Source organism: Cibotium barometz, chromosome 35 (assembly GCF_041138505.1).
Source record: "Cibotium barometz isolate CiBa-2024 chromosome 35, ASM4113850v1, whole genome shotgun sequence".
Lineage (NCBI taxonomy): Eukaryota > Viridiplantae > Streptophyta > Polypodiopsida > Cyatheales > Cibotiaceae > Cibotium > Cibotium barometz.
The window spans coordinates 20546715-20568553 of record NC_141080.1 but is presented as its reverse complement, the minus strand read 5'-3'; the positions used below and the strand labels follow the sequence as shown (position 1 = coordinate 20568553).

The window sequence follows — 21839 nt, the reverse complement described above, 5'->3', positions numbered from 1 at the left end:
TCTCGATCTTTGCAGGATCCATTGTAACTCCATCTTTGGATACAATATGTCCCAGATAATGAATCTCTGAAAGGAAAAACTCACTTTTCTTGGCATTGACGAAAAGTTTATGCTTCCGCAACTCTTCGAACACTGTGAGCAAATGAGTTCTGTGTTCCTGCTCATTCTTGGAGAAAACCAAGATATCATCAAAGAAGACTCCTGTAAACTTGCGATGGGGTCGGAATATCCTATCCATCATACGATTAAAAGTAGCAGGAGCATTGGTGAGACCAAAAGGCATTACCAAGAATTCATATAATCCGAAGGCTGTCCTGAATGCAGTCTTATGGACATCTTGTGGCACCACTCGGATCTGGTGATAACCACTCTTCAAATCAAGTCTGCTAAAGCAAGCTGAGCCATCAAGCTTATCCAAGATATCATCAATACGTGGAATTGGGAATCTGTTCTTGATGGTAAGCTTGTTCAAAGCTCTATAGTCTACACACATACGGAATGATCCGTCTTTCTTTTGAACTAGAAGCACAGGAGAGCAGTAAGGTGAGGAACTGGGCTGAACCAAACCTTTCTCTAAAAGCTCGTTTACGTGCTTCATAATTTCTTCTTGTTGTGCAGCACTCACTCGGTATGCGGGTTTGTTAGGTGGAGAACTACCTGGCACAAGATCTATGCGGTGATCTTCGGGCCTTTGGGGAGGTAATTCACCTGGCAATGAGTCAGCAAAACAGTCTTTGAATGCATTAAGAAAATTCAGCCTATCATTAGTCATAGCATCCACATTTTGATGATTTGGCAAAGGACTATCACGCACAAAAATCAAGTACGCTGAAAGACTCTTTTTCATTGCTTTATTAATTTGGATGTGTGATACAACTGGGATGGAATCCCCTTCTTTGCCAGCATCAATAAAATGCATGCGGCCTTTATGCATAAAAGAAATCATATTGGACTTGTAGTCTTTGCGGGGCTCAAGCCTATGGTGCCACGGCTTGCCCAACAATACATCACATCCATTCAAAGGAGCAACTAAGAAATGCTCATTGTCAAGGTAGCCCTGTATATGAATACGCAACTTCCCAATCAAAGGGGTAACCTGCACCTCTTTGCCAATAAATGCAGCTTCGGCTTCAATCTGAGGTCCCATGTTTTCAACCTCAATACCCAGTGCAGCTGCCATTTGCATAGAGATGAAATTGTCAGTTGCACAGTCATCAAACATGAAAAGTGCGGGCTGATCCTTGATTTGCCCCCAAGCCTTGCAAACCATACGCTCTTTTGCATCATGACCTGTATTACCTTGCACATCAGGAACTGCATGAACATTTGCTTTGGTGTGCTTGTCCTCGTGCTTTGGTTTGCGATCTGGGCATTGCCGAAACATGTGGTCTTTGCTACCACAAGAAAAGCATTTTCCATCCTTAGCATATTGCTCTCTTTGCTCCGGGGTTAATCCAAATTTGTTCTTTCTTGGGCCCTGTTCTTTATTTTCAGCTTTACCACCCTTGTAGGACTCCCGGAAGTTCTTTTTAGGTGGCTGTCCACCCTTTTGCTGATTTGGGACAGCCTTGTCCTTCCCCTTGGAACCTCCTTGATCTTGCTTGATCTTGAGCACCAATTGCTCTGTAGCAAGGGCAGAAGCTGTGAGTTGTTGCAATGTATGTTTTGGGTGCAATTCCATACCCGATCTATATGCAGGTTGCAATCCAGAACGAAACTTCCTCTTTCTTTCCTCCTCAGAGATTAGCATGAAGGGAGTCACTTCCAGCAACACTTTCCAAAATTTGTTAACATACTGTTGCACACTCTCATTATCTTTTTGTTCCAGCCTGTCCCACTTTTGAGTGAGAGTTTGCTCTGCATTGGGTGGCAAGAACTGAGCATAAAATCTATCTTTGAATTCCTTCCACGTAGAGATGGGATCCTTGGTGATCTTTTCGGTGATCCACCAATGGGCAGCAGTGCCTTTCAGAAACATGCTAGCATGGCGCACCTTTGACTTTTCTGTAAAGTCCTCATCGCTAAAAGCAATGTCGAACTGTGCCACAAACGCTAACACCTTAGAAGCATCGTGTTCACCATGAAAGACATCAAATTTGACAGATTTATCACCTGCTTTGAACTCCTTGAGCTTCCTGGCATGAGGCTCATGGTCCTCTCTTTTTCTTTTCCCCTTATCCAACGGGGTAGCCTTGTCTGCATGGGCTCCATGGGCCGTCAAAGAAGCTTCATGGGGCACGGTGGCATGTGCTCCACGAACTCGAAGCTCAGATGCATGTGACTTACCTGCATATGGCATTGTCTCTCCATGAGACAACTCAGAAGGCAAAATTTTTCTGGAAGCAGACCTGTCACCATGAGATACATATCTTGCATGCATGTGACTTTCGTGCCCTCCATGAGCACTGGCATACATAAATCTGTCAGGCTTAGTGCCTTGGGGAGAGGATGCATGACGAGAGGTGACAGTCACCTCTTCCTTTTGCATAAAAGATTTCAGCCTCTGGGATGCGGGATCTCCATGCTTTAAACGAGGTGGATTTCTGAATTTTAGTTCTCCGTCATCCCCCTCTTTGATATCACCTTTGCGAAGGAGATAGGCAAGTGCCAACTCCCTTGGTTTCTTGCCCACTTCACGAGCCATTGACTCAAAGGTTACATCAACCATAGCATCAGCCTTCCTGGCTTCAATAGCACTTTGCAGATGTGGATCTTCATGCAAAAACTTCAATTCTTGCTCTTGAGCCTGCAAAAGTTTTCTCATATGTTCCATTTCAGCCCTCATAGCATCAGGGTCTTGTTCAAGCATAACTGTCTTTCCTGGAGACAGTTGACCTTTGGATTCACTATCCAGAACCCTTTCAAGGGGCTTGTGTCTACCTCGCAGGGCATCAGACCCACGAGAAGCACTAGAGGGACCCCTCGAATTTGGTACTTCCAAAGGGTTGCCTTGGCTGTCCATTGTGTTCAAAGTTTGCTAAAAGCGGGATGTCCAGTACACAGGTTCGTTTCCCCACTAGGGAGAGGGAAACAACCGTGCTCTGATACCAATGAAACCGATCCCGTCAAGTGGGAAAGACTCCGTTGGACACCCACACGCTTAATAGCACAACTTTAAAACCACAAATATGAAATGGACAACTTAAAACAACTTGAAAAGTAAATGAACAGAAATGGAAAGATGGACACCAGCACTGGGGCCGGAACGGGCCTCAATATATGATATATTTATTGGGAGTATTTAAAGAATACAATGCTCCATGGGTTCTGAGAACCAGATAATGTCCATGTACATATGAAAACAGTACCAAACAAGTAGGCTTGGATTTCGATGATGAATACTCGAAGCAGTACGACCACTGGTGTGGTCCAATCGCTACGGTCCTGTGCTTTCACTGGACTCCGCAGAGAGCACCACACTGGTGTTCCGAGACCACGCACAGACAGGCGCTCTCGTACTAACGCCTGGCTCTCCCGATCTCAGCACCTTTGGACCGAGGTTCGCCCATATAGCTTGGACAACCCGGCACCGAACGGGTGTAGGCCGAGCGGGACGAATCTTTTACCAGATTTAAACATATAATACTTTACTCAAATCTGAAAATCACTTACTTGTAGATGGTTGATATGAAACCATTACTTGTAGTATGATGAAGTCTTCCAGGTGATGAAGTAGCAGTTGCCTTGTGGTGAACCACCAAGGCAGATACCTCCGTAAAAGAAAACCACAGCCACCTTATAGAATGCACAGCCTGATAGTGATGGATACACAGCCGCCTGTAGAGTAGTAAGCGCAGCCTGTGTAGAAGGAAAACGACCGGCTGTAGAGGTGCACACAGCCGCCACAATTGGTCCAGAAGCGCAGCCTGGACAGCATACAGGTGAGGTTGCCAACAATAGGTGGTGGGCAGCCTGTAGCATGTGCTGTTGTAGAGCAGCCAGCCGCCTGCAGTGAGCACTAGCCCTGTAGAAGAGGAGGCGCAGCCAGCAGCCTGTAGGAGATGGCGTAGAGGAAGCAGCCGCCTCAAAGAAGCAGGTTCAGTCGCCTGTAGAGGGTCAGGCGCAGCTGGCAGAGCAAAGATGGAAGACAGCCGCCTGTGAGCAGGTTCAGTCGCCTGTAGAGGGTCAGGCGCAGCCAGCTGCCTGTAGGAGATGGCGTAGAGGAAGCAGCCGTATGCGCAGCCTGTATGGAAGAGGCAGCATGCGAGGAGATGGTCGACAGTCCCCCACGCCAAAAAGGTTGATCGCCGGGTGATGAAGAACCAACGCCAAGAAGATGCGATGATGTTTACGCTTGATGGAGAGCCATATTAAATAAAATTTAATGTGAAGGTACAACTCAAGATTTCCACGCTTGCATGAAAGGGGACTAGTGGGGGTTGGTGACCATGCCCACCCCCACACTCACTTAAAAGTGAGGCTCCCCACCTTGGCCCCTAAGTGGGTGCCCAAAGAGGGTGCCCACTTTTAAATGAGTGTGACCCCTAACCTTATAAATGAAAGGGTTAGAATTTAAAACATTAAAACAACGTGTACCATGTACTTACCACCTGTTCACATGCACTGAAACTCGTCAGAATACAGGGCAGACTTCACGACTCACTGGCAGGCATCCCCGCTCAGTAAGTAACACGTCAAGCAGGCAAACACACAAATACATGTCATGCGAAAACAGTTTCAAGCATACAAAATATGTGTGCATGTGCAAAAAGTAACATGGACATATCTCCCGTTCATGGAACATGTACAAAATATCTGTCGGCACAGAACTGGCACGACATAAAACATAAAAACCTGGTCTTCCTATGGAGTGACAGTCCCATAGGTAAGACACAGTTCCAGGCACGAGTTTCCCTAGGTGTGACAGTCCCATAGGTAAAACACGGCACGAATACTGGCTCTTCCATGGCGTGACAGTCCCATGGATCGAACACAGTCCAGGTCATACACGGGTGGCACTGATCTGGCTCCCGTCCATACGACACCATCCTGCTAACACACGGGTGGCACCAGTCTGGCTCCCGTCCATGTCAGCAAAATACTGGCCTCTTCACACGAGACACTGGCCTGGCCTCAAGTGAACGAGACGCAAAAACTAGGAATGGACCAAATGGTCGGCCAATTGGTGACATTGGGAGGCTGCTAAATACTTTTGAAGGAGAATATAGGCTTTTCTCTTTCTCTCTCTCTGGGTTATGGAAAAAAGCACAGGTTATTGCTATGGAAAACAACCCTGGCTTTGGTACCGTGATTGGATGGTATATCTGTCATGGAAACAGGACATTGGTTTTTCGAGAGGAAACAAGACTTTGGTATCGAGGAAACAGGCCTATGGTTTATGGGATACGGGTCTTTGGTTTATTGGATACAGGTCTTTGGTTTCATGTGAAAAGCATGTCTTTGGATTCATGTGAACAGGTTGTAGTTTCTCAAGGTTACATGCAAGCTGTGGCTACAAGGAAGGACATATGGTTTGGTACAGCCCTACTGCTGTTTGGGAAAGGGTTTGAGGGATCCATGGTAGAGATGGAGAAGACCTTTTCAAGCAGGGAGGTGTTGTACATGTGTGCCTTCTCCATGGTATGCTGTGCTGTAATAACGAGAGTTCTCTTTTGGAAGTCCTGGGTGAAACTGGATCCTATTGGTGGAGGATTCTACAAGTGGTACTTTGTACTCAAATTTAATCAAGTAAAGAAATACCACAAGGGGCGCCACTGCGTTTTGGGGCCAATCGGTGTCTGTGTACTATTTGCAGGAGCACTCTAGCTCCCCTATTTATTTTCCTTTTCGAGGTCCCCATGGGTGATGAAGTGTTTTGTGTGTGAGTGTTTGTTTCACTACGTGTCATGTGCATGATCAATGCCATGTACCTTCTCAGGGCTAGTCCAAAGGAAGGCAACCAGAAAAAGAGCATGAGAACCAAAGTTGGGGCACAAGGAGCAGTAGGTTGGACTTGAAGCAAAGCTTGAGGAAGAACTAGAAGGTGCTGTCGGCTGTAGGGAGGGCGTTGTCGGTTGGACCAGATTAGGTCGGCTGCAACAAGCACCTCAAACCATGGAGAAGCGCAGCCTGACCAGCAAATTATGTGTTTCAGGCCCAGTCGGCTGGTCCGACAGCAGTCGGCCAGCTTCTATATTGCTCAATAACCCTATAAAAGGCAACATGTGCCCATAGTTGAGATCATTCAACCCTCTAGGGGTTTGGGTTAGTAGGAGTCCCATAGGGGGATAGTTTTGGGTGTTATTCACCTTTTATTCAAGGCAGCCCAGGGCTGTGTGTAAGAGTACCTTTTTGTACTATAGCAATATATTACCAACATATCTCTCTCTCTACTCTCTCTCTCTATATCTGCGTTTTTGCATCAGCATGTTGCCAGGAATGTTTAGGGCTGAAAGAAGACTCCCGTGTTACATTGGTGTCAGAGCATCAGGCTCAGCAAAGCTAAACACTGATTCAGTCCCGTATTGTGTACAAGTCCAAGGTACAGGAAAGTACACAGAGACGAAGCCCAAGGCAAGAAATACAGAATCGGGAAGAGATCCCAGGATGTTTGTTGGTGGTGTTCCACAAAGCCAAAGGGGATGGCAGTCCTGTGAGCCAGATAGGTTCTCAGGCAACGGTCCCAAGGGAGGTTTACTCTCCAAGGGTGATGTGAGAGTGCCAGACTCATTTCTCAGGAATGAAGACCAAGACAGTGTTCAGAGTCGGGGCAGGAATGGATTGTGGACTAGATGGAAACAGATGCATAGATCTTAGTCTGAGACAAGAGTGGTTTGGAGAACAGGCCGGGCTTTCAGAGAAAAGGGTTGTCAGGGATTGATGGATGACAGAGGGACTTCGGGAAAAGATTTGGGATGATGACAGTCATCATCAATGCCATGTACCTTCTCAGGGCTAGTCCATAGGAAGGCAACGAGAAAAAGAGCATGAGAACCAGAGTTGGGGCACAAGGAGCAGTAGGTTGGACTTGAAGCAAAGCTTGAGGAAGAACCAGAAGGTGCTGTCGGCTGCAAGGAGGCCCAAGAAACGCTACACCACACGATACCACGACCCTTCGCCCTTTTTTAAAGATGCGATTCTCTTCGCTTTTCTCCAGAAAGCCAAAAGCAGATAGTAAAAACGCATCTTCCAAAATAGAGGAAACAAGACTTTGGTATCAAGGAAACAGGCCTATGGTTTATGGGATACAGTTCTTTGGTTTATCGGATACAGGTCTTTGGTTTCATGTGGAAAGCATGTCTTTGGATTCATGTGAACAGGTTGTAGTTTCTTGAGGTTACATGCAAGCTGTGGCTACAGGGAAGGACATATGGTTTGGTACAACCCTATTGCTGTTTGGGAAAGGGTTTGAGGGATCCATGGTAATGATGGAGAAGACCTTTCAAGCAGGGAGGTGTTGTAAAGGTGTGCCTTCTCCATGGTATGCTGTGCTGTAATAACGAAAGTTCTCTTTTTTGGAAGTCCTGGGTGAAACTATAAGGGATCCTATTGGTGGAGGATTCTACAAGTGGTACTTTGTACTCAAATTTAATCAAGTAAAGAAATACCGCAAGGGGCGCCACTGCGTTTTGGGGCCAATCGGTGTCTGTGTACTATTTGCAGGAGCACTCTAGCTCCCCCTGTTTATTTTCCTTTTCCTCCATGTCCCCATGGGTGATGAAGTGTTTTGTGTGCGAGTGTTTGTTTCACCGCCCGTCAAATTTCTGAAGGCCGGTTTCACCTCCTGTGATATGCCATGTCCATGGCAAGAGTAAGCCTCTTGGTCCAGGTCGAGATCACAATGAATCAATAATAACCCAAGAGTCACTTATATAATGCTTATTGCTCCCATAAATAACAGTCTAGTCATAAATAGCCAATAACCTTGGATTTATTAATATTGAACCTTAGCCACCCATCCAAGTCTGCTTTCCCTAATCCCAGGGCTCCCCTAACCCTACTGGATTAGTCCGTAACCCCGACGGTTAGTGCTAGGTACATAACATTGTATCATGTCTGAGGGGCTTTTTATGAAGTACTGTCCATCCATTTTTGTAAGGTAAAATCTGCTTTGTGAATCACCTAGTGACCTATTTTTGCCAAATGTAGGTGGGAGAAAACGTAACCAATGTAAAAGTTGGACAGCGGGTCTATTTTTTGGGCATTCTTGATGCCAAAACTGGACAAGGGTCATGGCAGGAGTATGTGCTTGGGCCGGCAACTTCACAAGTCCCCATACCAGATTCTGTCAGTGATGAAGTTGCCTCTCAGTTTTTAATCAATCCATGGACAGGTACTTCATTAACTTCAAGCCTGTGCCCTTTGCTGCTGATAATTAACGTTGCAAGAGAAATCTTTAATGGAAGAAATTAACTTTCAGGCTTGAGATCCATGAGTAATGTGAACAGTCAAGAGGGGTTTGGTCAATTTTGATTGTAGCTTCTACATGTTAATCTAATATAAAAAATGAGTGTGTGTGTGTGTCTGTGGGTTTGTGTATGTGCTCTCTACAGTGCTAGTCTTCATCATGGCTTTGCCTTCGGAAAAGGATGACGGCTTTACTGCTGTAAAGTATGCAGCCTTGTACTTAGCACTTGTGGGAAGGAGATTTTTCTTTCGACTTGCTTCCTTGCCTCAAATTGCTAGATTCCTTTGTATCTCTTTAATGGGTTTCAGAAAGGTTTGAAAACGCTGGCCATCATCCTGTTTGAGCTCCATCTCAAATGATACATTGTTATCCTGCCTGAGAAACTTTTTCTAGGGCTGGCCTTGAATGCTCTATCTTGATTGGAACATTTTTCAAGCAACTACCTCATCTAAATTATACCTTTTGGGACCGTCCTTCATAATGGCTGATATTATTGTTCATTTTACAGTAAGTGCTAGAAACTTATTTAACCTCCAAAAACAAGATCCTTTCATTAATGAAGAAAAGGTACATCTGACTGAAACCGGATGTCAACCCTCATGAAGAAGAAAAGGGAAGGAGGTTTCCTCCATGCCTGGGCTCTCTCAGAGGGATATCACATGTAGGAAACTTGAAAATGTGGGCACGACTTTCCTACTGGTAGATCTTCTACTGGCTAGAGTCAATAACTGTAATATGCAGCGGAAGTCTTTGTATTGGAAGATCTTGTCACACAAATGCTCACACCGTCTTCTGTATCCTGAGTTTCGTGAGTTTAGCAATCCACTTTAATACTTCAAACTTTAAAGAGATGAGAGAGAGAGATATGAAAACTGTACACCAGATTGGGTCCTGAATTACCCACTGAAGGGCCCCCTATCCCGATAATGAGATAGTATTTGCTTTATTACTTTAGAGAGAATGATTGTGGACTGTAGATAAGCCAAACACAAGATCTCGGAGGATCGGAAGCCTGGCTGAACTGTACACGGTTGTAGAAACACCTCAATGAAGTGATCTCGAGCCTATGCACTCTTCCCAAGGGCATGAGGAAGGGCTGCACGCCCGAGGCTGAGAAAGGACTGCGGTGGACTGTTCTAAGCTATGTAACTATGCTATGAATGCTTATGAATGATATGTTACTGTAACGGGAGGCGGACGCGTGTATTGGAATCGTATAAATGTGAACAAGATTCTGAGCACTTAACACTTGAGCATTACAACCACAAAGCTGAAAATGACAGTACACCACATAAAGGGGCCGATGATAGGCTGACCCCCCCCCCCCCCTTTAGGTTATATTACCAAAAGAGTCTGCAAAGTACAAGATTATGGGTGCCTGGGGATTCACCACCAGCCTGCACCTGATTCTTCCAGATACATCATGTATGAATACATCTCAAACAAGAGAATCTGTAGGTACATCCGCCCTACACACAGGTACATCCGCCCTGCACAAGCCTCTTCATAGGTACATCCGCCCTGCACAAGAGTATCACAATCCTCACATGTACTCCGCCTTGCACAGGATGTAAATGGATCTTTAGGCCCTGTTTCCACGCGAGAAACTGATCCAGAAACCTGTGTTCTCCGCGAGCAAGTGTTCCCAATGCTTGCCCTAAACACCTGTTACACCAGGAATCCTTGAGACACATCCATGCTCACATATTCCATTGCTGTCCGGCCTGTTTTATGCAATAACCAGTCCAAAACAGCAACTTTCCATCGCGAGAAATCCACCTGTTAAGGGTCCTACAGCCCTGTGGAGGTCCCTAGAGCTGTCCTGTATTGTCCAAGTTGACTTTGGACACCTGTAACCAGCCCAAAACTCGCAATAACCAGAAAATACAGGTCTGAAATTTACCAACCAGCCCTTTAGAAGAGTGTGGGGATCATTATCCAAGCTTGTGTGAGTCCGGGAAGCAAGCAACCAGTCCTGTAGCAACTCCCAAAGCTCCAACCAGCTCTCCAATGTGTTGAATTATGAATAAAACAGCCCAAATGGTCTCTTGAAGGAGGCGCCTTTCTCCAGTGCCACCTATGGTGCTTGGTGGGTACACATACAGGCTGACAAGTGTCCCCATAAGGTGTCCAGGTAGGTGTCCAGCCCATAGTGCTCCATTTGTCCTGTTTGTATAAGTTTAGGTCCAACCAAATGGGAAATGGCCATAAGCTGTCCGGACTTCATTAATTTTGGTCCAACCAAATGCGAACGCATTATAAGTTGTCCGGCCACTTATTAATGAGTGTGGACCTGCAAACCAATAAACTTTAGTAGTAAATGAAATAAGCTGTAAATTGAGTGTGGACGCACTTACCACCTGCAAAACCCATAAGCCCACAGTTTTAGGCCCAAGCAGGAGTGCACACACGTGTCCACAAGGTGCCCGGGCGTCCCCGGTCCCTCGGACTTCACAAGCCAAAATAACAAGCATTGTCCAGGCAGCAAGACAATGTCACACAAAGTAAAATAAAGTTATGGCATGCATCATTTATGCATTGTGCACATGTAAACTTGGAGAACCACCTATCATCATTCTTGTACTTGAAAATATTCCGCCTGCCATCATAACACACTATGTGTGCATGGCCGGAATCCACACGGGCACCGCCCGAAAGTCCACAAATGTCCTGCCATGTCCTTGGACTCATATGCATCCACTCATATGATCCATACACATGCCCAGGTATAATACATACATGCATCCGCATGTTTCTAGGCCTGACACGCATCCGCATGTCCCTAGAATATAGGGATTTGTGACATCCCCCCGGCTTCTAATCAGTTGACCGCAACTGAAAAGCCTCCAGATAGGCCTTCAAAAGATCTGGGTAATCCTCGAAGTAGGCCTCATCCATCCATTTCGCATCCAAAGCTGAATAATTCTTGAACTTCACAAGGTACCTACGAACAAGTTTGCCTCCCGCAAGCTTTCGTTCCTTGTGAAAAACAATCTGTTCAGGTTGAAGAATCTCTTCCAGCTCATCCACCTCGGGTGGGTCTTCCAAAACCGGCTCAAACGGTGTCGGTCCCACATAAGGCCTCAATAGGCTCACATGAAAAGCATTATGCATGTTCCAATGATCTGGGAGTACAAGCCGAAATGCAACATCATTGATCTTCTCCAAGATCTGAAAAGGTCCATAGTACCTGTTGGAAAGTTTAGGATACTTTCCCTCTTTTCCTGGCCTCTTCCGAAGGCGTGCCTTTTCAAATTTCAGCAAGACCCAATCACCTTGTTTGAATTGTACATCCCTTCTATGCTTATCAGCTGCCTTTTTATTCTTGGTTTGAGACCTCTCTATGGCTGTCCGTACCTGTGCAAATGCAGTATCCAAGTCTCTGACATACTCATCTGCTGCAAAAATCTCATCCTTTGTACGAAGGATGGGTGGTAGTACCACCTTGCCATAGATAATCTCAAAGGGCGCCTTACCCGTAGAAGTATGTACGGTATTGTTGTAGGCAAACTCCACAAGTGGCAAATACTTCTCCCAATCCGATTTGCGGTCGGATACATAAGATTTCAGCAAGTCGAGGACGGCTGAATTTGCTATTTCACTTTGCCCATCTGTCTGTGGATGGTAAGCTGATGAGAAGTTCAGCTTTGTACCCATATTGTCAAACAATGCGCGCCAAAATAAACTTGTGGTTCTAGGATCTCTATCCCCCACAATAGATTTAGGCATGCCATGGTGTTTGAATATCTGTGCCAAAAACATCCTAGCCATATGATCTGGCTTTATTGTCTTGCGCACGGGAATGAAATGTGCCTGCTTGCTAAACCTGTCAATAATGGTCCAAAGAGCATCATTTCCCTGTGGCGTCCTTGGCAAATCCATAATGAAATCCATAGCAATGCTTTCCCATGGTTCATTTGGTATAGGCAAAGGTTGAAGCAATCCAGGTGCTTTATGTCTGTCAAATTTGACCTTTTGACATACCATACATTCACGTACATATGCTTCAATATCCTTGCGAATATGTGGCCAAAAGAAATACCTCTCCAAAGCTTGTGCTGTGGCCAAAATGCCTCTATGACCTGCATATGGAGGAGCATGGCACTCATCCATAACCTTATGGCGAAGGTTCTTTACCACACACATACGATTTTGCATCATGAGATATCCATCTCTTATGACATAAGATGGGACAGCAATACCCTCTTGCAAATCAGCCCATACATGTGCAAAATCCTTATCCAGATGATAAGTATTACGCATATCCGATAAGTCCTCATGGTATGCAACTGTAATAGCATGAACCTGTGGTCGTCTAGATAAGGCATCCGCCACCACATTTTTTTTCCCTGGAGTGTGTAAAATCTGAAAATGAAACATTGAGAGGAAATTTGCCCATCTCATATGCTTCTCTGAGAGCTTACTTTGAGTCAAAAAGTATCTCAAACTTTGATGATCAGTTTTGACCATAAAATCAGCCCCTAAAAGATAGTGTTTCCAAATAGTAAGGGCATGAATTACAGCCAACAACTCCTTCTCATAAACCTGTAAGTGAAGCTCTGCATGTTGCAAGCGTCTGCTCTCATAGGCAATGGCATGTCCTTCTTGGTTCAAAACAGCCCCTATGCAGTCCCCACTTGCATCACATTCCACAACAAAAGGTTTGTGCAAATCCGGAATAATGAGTACCGGTCCCGAGATGATTGCACTCTTCAACTTTTGAAAGGCATCCTTCTCTTCTTGTGTCCATTTAAAGATTGCTTTCTTCTTCGTTAAGTCATGTAACGGAGCGGCAATAAAAGCAAAATGCTTGACGAACCTCCTGTAGTAAGCACATAAACCAAGGAAGCTCCTCACTTCATGGACTGATTTCAGCTCTGGCCATTCTTGCATGGTTTGTATCTTTGTGGGATCCATGCGCACACCATCCTTTGATACAATGTGACCAAGATAGTGAATTTCTGGGAGGAAGAATTCACTCTTTTTTGCATTTATGTAGAGCTGATTTTCCTTAAGCTCTTTAAACACAATAGCCAGGTGCTCACAATGTTGGGCTTCATTCTTTGAGAATACAATAATGTCATCAAAGAATATACCTGTGAACTTTCTATGCTTTCTGAACACCCTGTCCATCATCCTGTTGAAGGTAGCGGGTGCATTTGTAAGGCCAAAAGGCACCACCAAAAACTCATAAAGACCAAAGGCTGTCCTGAATGCAGTCTTGTGTACATCTTGAGGTGCCACTCTCACTTGATGATACCCACTCTTGAGGTCTATTCGGCTGAAACATGCCGAACCTTCAAGCTTGTCCAAGATGTCATCAATACGCGGAATGGGAAACCGATTCTTGATGGTTATCTTATTGAGGGCACGGTAATCAACACACATCCTGTAAGTACCATCCTTCTTTTGAACAAGAAGTACCGGCGAGCAATATGGCGAGGAACTAGGCCGAATCAAACCCTTTTCCAAAAGTTCATTCACCTGTGCCATAATCTCTTCTTGTTGACTAGCACTCACCCTGTATGGTGGCCTATTAGGTGGAGAGCTACCGGGAATTAGATCTATGCAATGATCTTCCGGCCTCTCTGGTGGCAACCTTGCTGGCAAAGCATTTGCAAAACAATCTTTGAACTCATTCAAAAAGTTAAGCTTGTCCTGATCTAATGCAGTAACATCAACACTAGAATGTTCAATGGTATCACGTACAAAAACCAAGTAAGAACAAGCTGATTTCTTTATTGCCTTATTATTTTGTACATGGCTTACAAGAGGTATGGTACTTCCAGTAGTACCAGCATCTATAGAGTGCTCACGGCCTCTATGTACAAAGCTGATTTTCTTCTCTTTGTAAGCCTTAACAGGCTCTAAACGGTGATGCCAGGGCATCCCCAACAAAACATCACAACCTGTAAGAGGAGCCACTAAAAAGCTCTCATAGTCGAGGTAGTCCTGTATATGTACACGGAGCTTACCAATGACCGGAGTTACATCAACCTGTTTGCCCTCAAAGGCGGCATCTGCATTCATTTGCATTCCCATGTCTTCCACATTGAGACCTATGGCGGCAGCCATCTGTACGGATATAAAGTTATCTGTGGAAGCATCATCAAAAAGAAACAAAGCGGGCTGATCCTTCAATTTGCCCCAAGCCTTGCATATGACTCTACTCTTGGGCTCATGCCCTGTATTACCCTGCACATCGGGTACAACATTCACAAGAGGCTTTTGCACATTAGGCTCAACATTCTTAGGATTCTGTGGGCATTTAGGGTATATATGATCTTTACTGCCACACTTAAAGCATTTTCCAGCCTTCCTGTACTCTTCCAATTGCTGTTTTGAGAGCCCAAAATTGTGGCGTTTAGTCATCCTTTGTATCTCGGCCATCTTTGGGAGCATTCTTAGGTGGCTGTCCACCCTTTTTCTGGTCATAACCAGCCCTGAATTTGCTCTTGTTTTGACCTGCAAATGGCTTATTTGTGGGTGCTTTTATGTGCAAGTTCTCCGCAATCATGGCTGAGTGTATAAGCTCTTGTATGGTCTTATTTGGGTACACTCCCAAGCTTTGTTGGATGATGTGATGGAGCCCCGATTCAAACTTTCTCTTCTTCTCGTCCTCTCCAATCTTCATGAAGGGAGTAACCTTGAGAAGGACTTTCCAAAACTTTGCTATGTATGAAGCAACGGACTCTCCCTCATCTTGGGACAACCAATCCCACTCCTTGCGTACATCCTTTGCAAAGTTTGGTGGTAAGAATTGATCATAAAACTGAATTTTGAAAGAAGACCAAGTTGGGGCAGCACTTCCATCAAGTATTTTTGCAAGCCACCAATCACTTGCCGTATCCTTGAGATGCATTCCCACATGCTTGAGCATAGACTTTTCCGAAAAGTCTTCATTGCAAAAAGCTATCTCAAACTGTCTGATGAAAGCAAGTGCTTTGGTAGAGTCCATCCGTCCCTGAAAGTTTTCAAACTTTACATCCTTGTCACCGGACTTGAACTCTCGAGGCTTCTTCCTTCTATATGCATCCCTATGTACATCCTGTTCATCTGCATGATGATGATGCCGCGATGAAGATTCACGATCCCTCTTCATTCTCTCTTGAGTCACACTCTCCAGATGAGTGGAAAGCTCCACGAGAACGGACATGTCTTCTTGGAGCAAAGCGGGAATGAGTAGAGGATCCCTCATCCTTACTCTTCTCTTGACCTGCATCAAGCCTAGCACCAGGGACTCTTGTCCTTTCAGCATTTGGCACTTGTTGTGCTCTTTCTGCTTGTAGTGCATCATGTGCATCACCATGGGCAGCCATAAGGGGTGGCTTCTTGAAAGCCAAACTACCATCTGCTTCAGTGTATACATCACCCTTAACCATTAGGTATGCAAGTGCAAGCTCTCGGGGCTTCTCAACATCCATTTCCTTTGCAATTGCTTCAAAAGTGACTTCATGGACCGAAGCCTTTGCCTTCGCAGCCAACACCCTTTGTACATCCAGGTCATTTTTCAATGACCTAAGCTCTTCGGTTTCAGCCCTGTGGCTATCGCCCAAACCCTGGGGGGATCCACCACAACCTGGCCATCAACCTGCCGAAGACGCCTGAGACCCGATGATAGGCTGACCCCCCCCCCTTTAGGTTATATTACCAAAAGAGTCTGCAAAGTACAAGATTATGGGTGCCTGGGGATTCACCACCAGCCTGCACCTGATTCTTCCAGATACATCATGTATGAATACATCTCAAACAAGAGAATCTGTAGGTACATCCGCCCTACACACAGGTACATCCGCCCTGCACAAGCCTCTTCACAGGTACATCCGCCCTGCACAAGAGTATCACAATCCTCACAGGTACTCCGCCTTGCACAGGATGTAAATGGATCTTTAGGCCCTGTTTCCACGCGAGAAACTGATCCAGAAACCTGTGTTCTCCGCGAGCAAGTGTTCCCAATGCTTGCCCTAAACACCTGTTACACCAGGAATCCTTGAGACACATCCATGCTCACATATTCCATTGCTGTCCGGCCTGTTTTATGCAATAACCAGTCCAAAACAACTTTCCATCGCGAGAAATCCACCTGTTAAGGGTCCTACAGCCCTGTGGAGGTCCCTAGAGCTGTCCTGTATTGTCCAAGTTGACTTTGGACACCTGTAACCAGCCCAAAACTCGCAATAACCAGAAAATACAGGTCTGAAATTTACCAACCAGCCCTTTAGAAGAGTGTGGGGATCATTATCCAAGCTTGTGTGAGTCCGGGAAGCAAGCAACCAGCCCTGTAGCAACTCCCAAAGCTCCAACCAGCTCTCCAATGTGTTGAATTATGAATAAAACAGCCCAAATGGTCTCTTGAAGGAGGCGCCTTTCTCCAGTGCCACCTATGGTGCTTGGTGGGTACACATACAGGCTGACAAGTGTCCCCATAAGGTGTCCAGGTAGGTGTCCAGCCCATAGTGCTCCATTTGTCCTGTTTGTATAAGTTTAGGTCCAACCAAATGGGAAATGGCCATAAGCTGTCCGGACTTCATTAATTTTGGTCCAACCAAATGCGAACGCATTATAAGTTGTCCGGCCACTTATTAATGAGTGTGGACCTGCAAACCAATAAACTTTAGTAGTAAATGAAATAAGCTGTAAATTGAGTGTGGACGCACTTGCCATGTCCTTGGACTCATATGCATCCACTCATATGATCCATACACATGCCCAGGTATAATACATACATGCATCCGCATGTTTCTAGGCCTGACACGCATCCGCATGTCCCTAGAATATAGGGATTTGTGACAGTTACCGTCACCAGATGACTGTTGGATGTATGGATGATGCACAGAAGGTAGAATACTGTTGTAGAAGTGATGATGGGCTGAAACGCAGACTGTAGGGCTGAAACGCACTGCTGTATGGTTGTAGATCTGCAAACGCAGAACTGGAGGGGACTGAACAGCTGCTGGCCAAGGTAGATGCATAAATGCAGATGTAAACTGATGTCTTGGGGCCTGGCAGAAGGCTGTATGCAGGCGCCTAATAGTTGAGCAGATGGCTGGACCTGAACTGCTGCGTTTTGGCAAAGATGGCTGCGTTAAGGTACAATAGCTGCGCCTGCTGACTGTGGGGCTACTGTATGCTGAATAGATTGTAAGAAGGGGTTGCGTTAAGCTGCAAGGAAGGCTGAAAGCACAAACACAAGCTCCAAAGGTAGGGACCAGTCTAGGCTGAAGGCGGGGAATGCTCCTAGTACTGAGGAGGAAGGCGCCTAGCTTACTGAAGACTGACTGGGAGAACTAAGCCCTATGCAAGCCTATTTATACTAACTAGGGGCTGGTCAAGTTGGCTGGTCATTTATTTAATAAAGTTTATATTTATAAATGACATTAAATGCTAAATAAATACCATAAAATATTGAAAAAATACCAGATAAATCTTAGTAAATTTCCTAAGGCTTCTGTGATGTTCTAAATGATGCACAGGCATATGAATGCATATTATGCAGGATGTAGAGTGCTTTTTGATGCAAACCCTAAGGCTACTGACTCTACATACATGAATGATTCTCTCCAAGTGGGTTAAGGGACTTGACTGATTGACTAACCCGCTAAGGCTGAGGAATGACCTATGTAGCTCGTGCCTGACTTATCCTGGATTGAGGATGTACAATGGGGTCACGGCATACGACAAATATCATCCTACTGGGTTCTAATAATGTACAAGTGTTGCACTGCTGATGATGAGCCAGTTTGTCACCATGCACTGAGTGCAGAGTGCATGTGACAATAACCATAGCCAACGTTCTTTCAATAAGGCTAGAACTTAAAGAAGAAATCCTAATGCACAGTAGCATACACTCACTCACATAACAGAGAGCAAGAGGTAGGAGATTTTCAGTCCACAAGGTTTTTTCCACCTCACAATTACCTTACCATATTGTCTTCTAGAATTGATTGAGGGCTACATCCCCATGTCTTTAAGTCTGTACCATGGATGGCCATGCAACCGACTCTTTAGAGATGATGTATGGATTTCATCCAAACAAGTGGTCCTAGTGTCCAAGCCACTTTTTGATGCCTAATCCAAGCTGCAAGTGGGTCAATCGATGTGATATCCATCAAGGGTGAAGTAGACTCTGAGCTGAACTTGGCCATGTCATTACCTCTTGTGTTTCACCATTTGGTCACATCCTATTGATCTGGCAAAGTAGGTGGATTTTGGCTTACGTTTTCAACATTCCCCCTTAAGCTGGAATTTACACGTAGAACACCCACATCAGATCTAAATTGCTCAAACGTTAGCTTGGGCAATGCTTTGATGAAGCCATCTGACCATACTAAAGATCTATGTCTCCAAGAACCACTATTTCCTTGATAAAATTGGGACCTCTTTATGTTGGGTGCTAGCATGAAATCATGGGTTGATTGCTAGCTGAATGTGTAAGCCCAGCGGGGCGTGCCATGACAGATTCCACCACGTATCCAAGAGAGAGAATATAGAAAGATAAGATAGAGAGAGGGAGAGAGAAAAGGGTTAGGGAACTTTGCATAGTACACACACATTGAGTAGTACACACACATTGAGCGGGGAACAGGCCTTGCCCTCTTTCAGGAATTTATTCAGGAACAATCCAGGGGCTCACAAGCCAGGATCAACATAATAATGAGTAGTACACACATTGAGCGGGGAACAGGCCCCGCCCTCTTTTAGGAATTTATTCAGGAACAATCCAGGGGCTCACAAGCCAGGATCGATACAATAATGAATACAAAGCAAACAAATATGCCGTTGTAGAATATCCAAGTCGAAGTCAATGTTGATGTTGATGTCGAGCACGAGATCTCTGATGCCGAGCACACCACGGGAATGACCCACAAGAATCTTTCACCGGGCTAGTACCAGATCCAAGTCCAAATCCAAATCCAAGAAACTCCAAGCTCGTACTTGAGGTACACAGAAGATGCGTGTAGATGGCGAAGTTTATGATGATCCACTATAGATTCTGCTGCCCAAATTGAAGAAGGAGACAATCCTCAAGAAAGGCTGCATAGGAAGGTAGTATCAGCCAGTAGGCGACCATAGTAAGCAGCAGCTCCTTCAATTGGTGGTGATTTCAGGTAGCGCAGCCAAACACAGACAGCGGCTAGTCAGCATATGGCATGCAGCCAAGTGGCGGGCAGTACGACAGTCAGCACAGCCAAGCAGTGCTATAGCATTGAGATCAACAGGCTGGCGGTTCAGGTGATGGCATAGTGCTTGTCAGCTGGTGTAGATGGTGAACAGGCAACAGCAAACAAACGGTAGATCTGTAGACAATAGCTAGCGCAAATAAGCAGTAGATGGCGGAGCTAGCTGCAGTTGGCGGCGTTGGCTGCAGTCGGTTGCAGACACACAGGCGATGTTAGCGGCAGGCAGTAGAGATGCGTTGGAGAAAGGTGGTTGGCGCGACTGATGGTAGCAGTGCTGGGCGGCGCATAGCAATAAGTGGCACAAAGGGGCTGATGCTGGATGTACTGGTGAAGTACAGAAGGGTGGTGCACAAATGTACGGAAGCAGCTGATGAAGAAGATGATAAGCTCCACGCCTTCTGAAAACTTTTACTCCTCAATGATGACCTTCACGCATAGTCCATGATGCTACATGAGGGGTTCATGCTTCTTCTATATCCAAGGGAAGTCCTTCTTTTTGCCAAAAGCTATCATGCTTTTGCATTTTTTTTCCACTTTTACTTTGCCTTTGTCTTTTTTAATTTTTAGAATACTTTATACGATAAATATTACTCATATTTGACCAGCTTTTCCAAAGTTCTTGTGCTTTGCTTTTTCTGGCTTCAGGGCCTTGCTTTTTGGCCTTAAGAGCTGCTTTTTGAGAAAGTGGCTTTTTGCTTTTTGGTCTAGCTTAGTCTCCTCTTGCCAGTGGTGCAATTGGCTTGCGGTCAACCCAGTTTGACTTTTTGCTTTTCTCTGCTTTTTGACCAAGACTGGCGCTTTTCTAGGTGAAAACTTCATGGTCCCAGTTCCCATGCCTTCTTCCACCCATCCAGCGTGCGAGCACAGGTTCCATCATGTGAAAAGAGCTAGGAGGGCCAAATGTTACATTCCCTCCCCTCTTATATCGTAGTTGTTCTAACTGCGGAATAGAGGTGTTCCAAGCATATGTATATGTTCCAGGTACATCCATATGTTCTAGGTACATCCATATGTTCCGAGTACATCCATATGTTCAAGTACTAGCCGTGTTTGGTGAGCTTGTGCACCTGGTCTTTCCTCATATCTGTGGTGTTATCTACTCATCTGGCAACATCTCTATGCCTTATCTTTGACCAATGTCTTTGTTCTTGATGGTACTAGTTCATGGCTTGTCACGTGTTAGATAGAATAAATGCATACTTACCTTCTGCAAAAACTAGACGGAAGCTAGTCAACAAACAGGTATGCATCATTCGCGTCTATTAGGTATTCCAAGTATTGGCAAGGTAGTCTGGGCCCAGTGGCATATCACATGGCATAAATCCAAGCATTGTCCATGCATCAAAAACAACACACAAAGTCAAAGAAATTCAAACGTACATCAGTATGCAGTGCACTGGTAACGATCCTCCTATTCATGGATTGTCCTATTTGGTTTCATCGAAAACCGTGCTAAGCTATTTGGCTCCCGAGGGAAGCCGATCAGTCCATCCTCAAGGCCATCTGGTCACTAGGACCGCCCAAGAGTTCATCAATAGTCATCTGGGCCATTTGGTCGCATTGACCGCCTGACTATGAAATCCAATACAGTCATCTGGGCTATCTATTCGCATTGACTGTCCGACTATGAAATCCAATATAGTCATCTAGGCTATCTGGTCGTCGCAATGATTACCCGATTGTGAAATTTAATAAAGTCAACTGGGCTATCCGTCGCAATGACCGCTCGACTATGAAGTCCAAGATATCTGGCGTCATTGCCGTCCAATGGGTCATTTGGCATCGTTGCCACCCAAATACAAATCTTGCTCCTTGGACTATCTGGAATCATTGCCACCCAAACTAGAGCATGTCCAAGTAACCATTATATAGACAGAATAATGATCAATTCCAGTCCAATATATATACAATGAAGAGGGCTAGTGGTACGATCCCTCCCTCTTGAATCTGTCTTGACTCTTGATCGCAAGATGTCTATATTTGTACTTCAAATACAACTAGACCAACCTCTTCCTCATAAGCTCGAAGTATATCTGGATAGTCCTTGAAGTATTCTTCTGGTATCCATTTTGCATTCAATAGCGAATAGTTCTCATAGAATAAAGTTTTGGTTCTTCCACCTTTGGTGGTAGGAATATTTTGTTGTATGCTATCACCAGCCTGGACATTTCCCAGTATGAAAGGGGTCTGGTGGACTCCAGGATGTCTAAATATTTGGAAAGTACAAGCTTTGGGAATGGGGGATTATCCTAGAATACAAAGGACCACACTCCTAAAATTTAGGAGAGTTGCTATTTTTGGCCCGACTCCGA

General features: G+C 45.2%; 1 protein-coding gene across 4 annotated transcripts in view; it reads left to right on the top strand.

Moving 5' to 3' along the window:
- Positions 1-21839, top strand: part of LOC147618210 (uncharacterized) — an 86382-nt gene that overhangs the window by 9881 nt on the left and 54662 nt on the right. For all 4 annotated transcript variants that reach the window (XM_086774652.1, XM_086774651.1, XM_086774650.1 and 1 more), the window contains exon 3: positions 8089-8272. In XM_086774652.1, the coding sequence (XP_086630778.1) occupies positions 8089-8272 (184 nt within the window). The remainder of the gene's footprint in view (positions 1-8088; positions 8273-21839) is intronic.